General features: G+C 39.6%; 1 protein-coding gene across 1 annotated transcript; it reads left to right on the top strand.

The window, feature by feature from the left end:
• Positions 1-7,374: 7,374 nt before the first annotated feature.
• Positions 7,375-8,601, top strand: LOC109201474 (C-type lectin lectoxin-Phi2-like). Its single transcript, XM_019357175.2, has 3 exons — positions 7,375-7,425; positions 7,587-7,952; positions 8,216-8,601. Exons 2-3 carry the CDS (start codon positions 7,592-7,594, stop codon positions 8,560-8,562), a joined length of 708 nt encoding a protein of 235 aa, XP_019212720.2. The 5' UTR covers positions 7,375-7,425; positions 7,587-7,591; the 3' UTR covers positions 8,563-8,601.
• The last annotated feature ends 667 nt before the right edge of the window (positions 8,602-9,268 follow it).

Genomic DNA, 9,268 nt, shown 5'->3' with positions numbered 1-9,268 from the left:
AGATTTAGTTCAAGTTTTAAAACTTGGGGAAAACATGAGGTCTGTGTATCTGTCAGGAGACGGAGCCATGACCTGGTCCCCCTTAGCTTGTGACCTACTGACTGGCAAATACAACAAGGGTGTCCCTGAGAGCTCAAGCAGCACAAACACCATCAATCTGAGCTCAGAGCAGCACAATGAGGTCATCTGTTACCCTGCTGATCAATACATGTGTGCGTGCAGGGCTACGCATGGCTGAAAGAGTGCCTCTGCAATGATGAGGGGAAGAAGCAGCTCATTAAAATCAAAGATCTCCATCTGTTGGCCAACAGGCTCAATTTCCTGTGGTTGGAAACTATTTTGTGCAGCTTTTTTGCATTTACAGTTTTTTGAGGTATCGATAACCTTCTGAATTTTCTCTAATTAGAAATATATGTAAAAAAAACAACAACAAAAAAACAATTTCAATTTTTTAAATATTTTATTGCACTTTTTTTTGCAGTTTATGTGGTTACTATGGACTTAATGCATACATATTGTTAAAATTTGGGAAATAATGGTTGTGTAGCAACTTGAAATACTCCCCAAAATGGCACTACAGCATGTAGAAATATAAAGATAAGCTCTGGCGGACTTGGTTCTGTGGTAGGTCTTAAAGGGTTAAATATGCTCAGTAGATTAACTCCAGGTGAGGAGATGACAGCTCCGCCCAGGGGCAGACACAAGAAAACTACCAGAAGCTCAAACAGACTATGATAGTAACTGTTAACTCAACGAGTGTTTTCAGATCAGACCTATTTCACAGTAGCTACTTTGATATGAAATATCAGCTACATGTTATCAATTTGTCAAATCAACTGTCTGTATTTATATAACGCGGAAGTTCAGTTATAAAAATTAGAAATAAGTAAACTTCTTCCTGTTTACTTATTTCAGGCTGCTGTGAAACATGCTTTCAGTGCGTGGTCCTCTCTGCTGGAACAGAAGCTGATCATATCTAATGTTTGTTTCCTCAAAGCAGCACAGAGATGCTATTGGTTTATTTTGCATTACAAACAAATTATCCAGGTGCTGAAAGCAGGAACAGTCAAATCTGCATGACTCAGACTTCTCACGCTCACCTTCCATTCATTACATAAATGCAAAGGTCAAGTCTTTTTTAGTGTTACATTAACTTTGTTTACATTAAATGGAAACTTTTTGCAGTGCAAACAGGAACACTTTGACTGACTCGGACACTGAGTCTAAACAGTTTCACTGATTCATACTGTGAGACAGTGAATTGGTCTGAAGTGTATGAAAAATCAAATATACAAATCATCAGATGTCTCTGGCAGTGGTCATTGTTAGAAACTGCTGCATATCAATACAGTTTAAAAGCCTTCACATTATTTGGCATTTGTGGGAACAGCAGGGTGATGAGTAGAGTGCATTCACATTTTTTCTGTCTTCTTTAGGGCTTTTTTAAAGGATTTTGGCTGTTAAGGAAAATGAACTAAGCATTGCTCACAAACTGAATTAAATGATGATAAAACAATCACTTATGTGGGCGATGTTTGAAACATCACATTTGATACAGAAATGTTTTAAAATACTGTTTGTGAGCTAAACAGATGGGATAAAATGACAATTTTCTTTGTTTTCTTTGCCTGACCCGTTTGATTCTTTAACCATCAGAATTGTTGTCTGAAGGCCAACAAAGATAGTCAACACATTTACTTTACCAAGTGGATCATCACAGCCTTGCCATACTGGTCCATTTGATCGACCTTTGATGTTATTATTTATTTATTTTATTTTATTTTCAGTTCTTATCGATGGAACAGATATGGTCAGCGTATGAAATGACAATTCTGCGGTAGCATCACAAAAATCCTAAATAAAGGATTACAAATGCTTTTAAACATGCAGTGCTGAGCTTTACAGGAAGTCCAGACAGTTTAAAATACTATTTTAAGGGACAGCAGCAACAATTTATCCCGTTTACTTTTCCATGCTTATCATGTTACCACGGCAACCTTGAATGCGTTATGGGGGATTTTGTGTGATAAACCATCACTAAGTATCCCAGGATTGTGAAGTGGAAGGAAAATTATCCATGGTGTTCAAAAGTTTTTACCATTAAATATTTAAAATGTGTGTAATGCATTTGTATTCAGCCCCCTTTGCTCTGCATAAGGCGGTCTTCTCAGTAAACTTCTTGGCCTTCATGCAATTCTCTGTGCTTTGGTTTAGACCAGGCTTCTATTTATTGTCACCCGTTGGACCAAAATGCAGCTCGTCTGCTGTCTGAGCACATTAACCCAGTTTGGGCCTTTCTACATGGCTTCCTGCTCCTTACAGGATCCAATCTAAAATTTTACTTTGTTTTTAAATCATTCAACAGCCGAGCCCCAGCTGACCTGTTGAGCTCCTATTTATTTATGCTTCAGAAAGAACCATGACGTGCAGTTTAAAACTAACCTTAACTATTCCTCGGTCTAAACTTAAATCTCGTGGTGACAGAGCGGCCCTGCCACAGAGCCATCTCTGGAATAGTCTGCCTCTAAATATTAGATCTGCACAAACGCTGGAACATTTTAAATCATTACTAAAGACACATTTATATGACTTTTAACACACATTAACCAAAACGTTTTGGTTTTAAGAGCCTTAGTTGTTGTTGTTGATTTTATTTCTGTTTTTCTATATTTTATGGCATCATTGTTGTGAAATTTATTTATTTTAGTGGCATCTACACTGTTAAACACTTTGTGCAGGATGGAGTGTTTGGAAATAAACACTAGGAGTAGTTGAAAAACATAACATTCCATAGGAACGTGAACACATCATCCCCACAGTGAGGCATGGTGGTGACGGCATTTCCTCAGCAGGGATGATGGATGGAGCTAAATATCCTGAAAACAAACCTATTAGTGTCATGAACCTTCATGAACCTATGGCTCACACAAAGAGTGTACCAAAATGCAGCATGCAGATAAACTATTTACAAGACATTATTTTACAAAAAAACCAAAAAAAACCCCCAACAACATAGGGATTGTGGTTTTGCAGTGGAGAGCAGAAACCAGAATGAAAGGCGGTTGCCATTGAGAGATGAATCTCGTGGGAGTCTCAGGAAGGGAACAATGGAACAGGGAATTCTGCAACAGAGGGAGAAGAGGTTACTGGACAGATAAGGATTAGAAGGCTAAGGTGAGTATGTCGGAGACGGTGTTTTCTTACTTGGAGGTCCGGGTCGGACGGCCCTGGGGAGGTTGTCCGTGGGAATGTTACCAGCATGTCCAGAATTGTCAGGGCAGGCAGGCAAGGAGGTAAGACGGAAGAACCACAGCTGAAGAATGAGATCACGGCAGTAGGCGAGTTCACTCGGTGGTTATGAGAAGCTTAGGTGTGAACAGCAGAACAAGCTGGTGAAGAGTAGCAGGCAGCACCAGTTTAAGAAGCTCTCTTGCTAATGATTGTAGATGAGCCCCAGGTGAGAAGCTGGCAACTCCACAGCCGAAAGGGTGGATAGAGAACAAACCTGACACCAGTGGAAAAACCTAGCAACTCACAAGGACCATGACAGTTAGAGGCTGGGGTGGAGGTTCACCTTCCATCAGATAAATGACCCTAAAAATAGAGCTAGAATTACAATGCAGTGGTTTCAGATCAGAGTGTATTCATGTGTTAGAACAAAGTCCAGATTATAATACTGCTGAAAATTTATGGCAAGACCAATGCTCTCCATCTGATCTGGCTGAACTGCACAGATTCTGCAAAGAAGAACGGACAGAAACTTCAGTCTGTAGCTCTTAAAAGCTGGAAGACAAACCACAAAGACCTGCTGTCACGGTCCTGGGTCAGTGAGCCGGGTTTCTGTTTTGGACTGTCAGTAAATGATATTCAAAGTTGGGTTAGATTCTCTGAGTGGTTTATGTCTGGGTTTCTTGTACTTATGAGTTCCTATGAGATTGTTTAGTTTCTGTATAGTTTGTAGCTCTGAGGTTCTCAGTTCTTCTTTTATCATGTTTACAGTGCTAAAAGTATCCTTCAGTTCTTAAAGATCATAGTTTGTCAATTTGCATATTAATGGTCATAAACTGGCTAGAGTTGGAGCCAATATTACGTATCAGTACTGTCCGATCCTGACCTAAATTACTGGATTACTGGAAATGAAAAAATGTAATCTGATATAGTAACTATCACAAATTATTATCTCCCCAGAGAACTCACTTCTATCATACTCACTGCAGTGCATATCCCCCTGATGCTAATGCTAGGTGGCCAACCTTCCAAGAGAAAATCATCAAAGACCCCAGTCACCCATCACATGGACTCTTCACCCTCCGGCCCTCTGGGAGGCGCTACAGGAGCCTCCGGACTAAGACCACCAGGTACCGGAACAGCTTTTTCCTTACAGCTGTCAGACTCCTGAACTCTGCCTCCTGACATCTGACTCACATTAAACTCGTGGACTGAACATACACACACCCACAACCACCTACACACACACACAATGGGAAAAAAAAACAATGGACAACTGTACCCTCATACACACAATAATAACATGGACTGAACCACCACTCACAACCACTAGCACTTCATATAGCCTCTGTAGAAATTATCCACATATTTCACTTATCTTAACTGCACTACTGTAAATGCTGTATAGACAATCATTCTGTATAATACAATAATTACAATTCTAAAACAGTTTACAACTGTTTATAACTTGCATATTTCATATTTCTGTATGGTTTTCTTATTTATATCCTTTTCATAGCCTGTACATACTTATAGTTATAGCATATTCATAACATACCTTCATACCGTGTACACTGTAACATACCCACAATAGACCCATATTTTGTACCCTCATACATATAACAGACCCATTTCTGTAATATTTATATACATCTATATTACTGCTAATGTATATTTTGTAATATATCTATGTCATGGCTAAAGCACTTCTGGATGGATGCAAACTGCATTTCATTGCCTTGTACTTGTTGCTTATCGCCCACTTTGCGCCAGAAAGAAGAAACCAGCGGATAAACAACAGCAGCAGGTTCGATCAGCTGTTGTTAGAATTGATTTAATATTAATTTCTAGTATCAGCTGTTGTTTGCTGGAGCCACAGCTGTAAAGCTGCTGGTCATGATATCAGTTTGGATATGTGGTGAGAGGGAAACATGCAGATGAAACCAGGAGATGTCCTTACTGAATCATCAGAGCTGAACAGGTGATGGAGAAACAGGTTTACCTTTTAGGTGACATGAATGAGTTGAAGGGAAGTTATGAACTGTTTCTGAGAGACAAATAACACCAGGATCCTTTTCTAAGTAGCTGACAGCTGGTAACTGTGCAGGGGCGGATCTAGCAAAGTGTTGGCAGGGGCACAGGTAGGGCATTAACAGGGAAAGGGGAGTATTTGATGTAAAATGTATAGAAGTCCATTACTGTATATAGTAACTATTAAGTCTAATGTATACACTAGTAAGCTATAGTACTTTTTCCTTTGGGAAGGTACCATCTGAGCAGTCTGCAATTCTGTTGAAGAAACATGTTGAATCAAATTAATTATTCTAGAAAAATAATTGATTTCTGTGCAGTTGTTTTACACGTGCATTAAATCAAACTTGGTTACGTTGATTAACCATCATTAGGCGGAGGGTGGGGGGTGGTTCCCTATTTTTTTTGCTAGGAGTTGTCAACCCTCTTAGTTAGTATTAATGGTATCGGTATCAGACATAAAAAAGTGGTACCGTGCCATCTCTAAAACTGACCTCACAGCTCATTGTTCATTCATTGGGCTGGTTTCAGTCATTATATAAATGTATTGTTTATAAGGTTGAGGAAACCTGCAGACAGCTGAGACTGAAGAAGTCACTTGGATGAGTTACGAAACCTTTCTTCCATTTATCTTCAGACAGAAAGGCCCACAAACAAACAACAACTAAAAGCTGCTGCATTAAAGACCTGGCAGAGCACTAAAAAGGAGGAAACCCAGCACCCCGGTGATGTCCATTGTTCATGACTCCGGGTGATCATTTGGCACCCTGGACATGTCACCAGTCTGTTACAGGACTGACACATAGACAGAGACCACCATTCATGTCCACATTCACATATGTCTGCAATTTAGATTTTCCAACTAACCAGTGCACCCAGTAATATAAAGTAAGAAGGAAAAGGTTGATAATTTAAATATTTCTTCACAATTTACTGGAAAAAACCAAACATGATATTCACATCCCCTTCCCATGCACGAATAGGTACTGGTGTTTAAAACCTGAGATGTCAAATCGAGTCGTAGCTTCTGTCACAGCTCTCTCCTGCACCACAAACAGTAGGAAGTTATATTTAGATATTATATTTACACTTCCTCTTTCATCTTAATAGATCGTTCAAAGTTCAGTGGTTTCATTTTCCATAATGAAATATAAACATGTCCTTTTATAACTCATATCTACACTGTGTCTTTGTGTCAGGGGAAAAGTCTGTATCTTAATATTGAAATGCTGAGTACAAAGAGAGTGTGTGTTAGTACAGATGGTTATTTACTGCAGAGCTGTCTGCATGAACACCAGAGAAGAACCAGTTTCAAACCTGCAGGCTCATTTCATGTCTGTGTACAGAGGTGCTGTGTGGACCACATTTGAACTATTGCTTTTTTCTTCATGGACAATTTTAAATAGATGATCATTTATTAAGAATAATCATATATTTATTATAGCAGTGTGTGATAAACTAGATATCTGTGTTTAATATAAAGTGCTGTGTGTCCATCAAACAGTGAAGAGCTGCTGGATTCATTGTTTCCTCCAAATGAAAGAAAAGTCATTTTCCTGTGACAGAGCGACGATGCAGTGGAGTCTGTTTCTGCTTCTTCTGATGGGTGAGTGATCATTTTACCAGGGCTCCTGATTGTTTCCACCTAAAATCCTTTAGTTTGATCAGGACTCATTAAACAAATGAACTCTGACTGAGAAAATCAAGGATTCACCTGTAAACTGGACAGCTTGATGGGAACATGAGTTTCCTGCTTGTATCAGCAGATATTCAACAGTATTTCTTCTGTTTCAGGTCAGTGTGTCTTCATCACATGTCACCTGTATGAGTACCACTTTATTAAAGAAGAGATGAGCTGGGATGAAGCACGGGCATACTGCAGAGAGAACTACACAGACCTGGCCAAAGTGTTTGACCTGACAGACATGACAAGACTTCAAGACTCTGCACAGAATCAAACAGAAGCCTGGATTGGACTGTACAGCGAGCCAGGAGACAACAGGAGGTGGCACTGGTCTCTGCCGGGGGAGGAATACACTGAAAATAAGACCTGTTGGGGAGATGGAGAACCAAATGATAAACCATATCCTGAGAACTGTGTGATGAAATCAGAGAAGTGTGTAGATGTTCCATGTACTCAGAAATATCCATTCATCTGCTATAACGGTGAGAATTTGTGGACCGTAATATAATAATACAATATTTATTAAAAATGTTATAATCTAGTTTATAATCTGTGTTATATCATATGTCTCTGAAAAAGAGTTTTAAGAATGAGACGAATTAGTTGATAAAGATGTTTTTGTGTTTTTCTGTTGACTCGACAGAAACGATGAAAGACAATAAAACCTTTCATTTGAATGAGACGTCTGTGACCTGGACTCAGGCTCAGAGCTACTGCAGACAGCATCACACCGACCTGGCCAGTGGACTCGATCAGATATACAGTGAAGAGTTTAAGAAGCTGCAGAAGTCTAAAGACCCTAAGGTGAACTCTAAAGCCTTGTGGATCGGCCTGTTCAGAGACAGCTGGAGGTGGTCAGATGGGAGTAACTTCTCTTTCAGATACTGGGACATGGACTCATTTAATGATGGACTAAACAACAGGACATGTGCTACGACTCTGTTAGAGAGATCAGGAAGATGGAGCTCTGCTGGATGTGACCAAAGAAAGCCTTTCTTCTGCTATGATGGTGAGTTTAAACAGATTTATCTCAGCTGTTTGTCCAATAGATAAATCACTGAGAGGATTTATTTCTGCATGTATGTTGAACTTCTGTCAGAGGTGAAGATGTTTAGCTGATGGTTGGAACAGAGATTTCTCTGTAGAGTGACTGATTCGTCTGAAGAATCACTGAAATGTTTTCTTTTGTTCTTCCAGTGAAACTGGACCAAACATCACGATATTTTTACTCCAGATTTAACTGATTTAATGTTTTCCTTGATTTTTTGGCAGATAAACTGATCGTGATCAGGGAAAATAAAACCTGGGAGGAAGCCTTGAATTACTGCAGACAGAAACACCATAACCTGGTTTCAATCAGCAACCCTGAGGAGCAGCGATGGGTCCAGGAAAGAGCCAAAAACGCCTCGACTCCTTTCGTGTGGCTGGGACTGTGCTACTCCTGCTTTCTGGATTTTTGGTTCTGGGTCAATGACAACCTAGTGTGCTATGAGAGGTGGGCTTCAGGGGGAAAGACTGAAGACTGTAGCATGTCTGCAGCTATGACCACAGGAGGGCAGCACGAGTGGGTCAGTCAGAGGGAGAATGAGACATTTAATTTTATTTGTATAAAACACTAAAGTTTGAAAGTAAAGTCACTTCTTAGCTGCACATGTAGATTTTCTGTAGTGAACTCTGTGTTTCTGCTCAGTGTTTACAGTCTCTGGGTTTGAAATGGGAGAAAAATGACCAACAGATTATTACCTGCAGGTTAGATATGTGCAGAGAGCAGTCTGTGTTTCATTTCCTCTCCTTTACCAGAGTCAGGAACATCTTGGTTTCTTCCTTCATTGTTGCTGGATTGGTTCATCATTAAACTGTAGCAGGATATTTGTTTTGATTTAGTTCAGATATGGTGATGGTTTGAATGTTTCTGCTTCATGTGCTGTAAATCTGTGTATCACATCATTGTATCCTCAGCTTGAATTACAAAGCCTGTCACTAAAAGCAGGTAAAACCATGTTTGTGTCATGATTCCATATGAGCTCTATAATCTGATCATGTGTTCATGAAGACAAATAAACCACTGTGTAATTGCAAGAATCTAAATGACTTATACACCTTAATTTAACCAAGTCTGTCACTGTTACAGCTTTCACAAGAGCTAATACAAACAGCGCCTCCTAATGATAAGACCAGTTAACAGCAAAGTCAACATGATGCGTTTCTACAGCTGGTTCCAAGCCAGTTACAGCAAATGTGCATCCAACACAAGCAACACCACAACTACCTGGATTTACAGGTACAAACTACATATGTCACAGTAATATGCAATTAGCTGCAGTT

The sequence above is a fragment of the Oreochromis niloticus genome, linkage group LG3, assembly GCF_001858045.2.
Source record: "Oreochromis niloticus isolate F11D_XX linkage group LG3, O_niloticus_UMD_NMBU, whole genome shotgun sequence".
Lineage (NCBI taxonomy): Eukaryota > Metazoa > Chordata > Actinopteri > Cichliformes > Cichlidae > Oreochromis > Oreochromis niloticus.
Note: the sequence above shows the minus strand (reverse complement) of the source record. Positions and strands in the feature narration are given on the sequence as shown.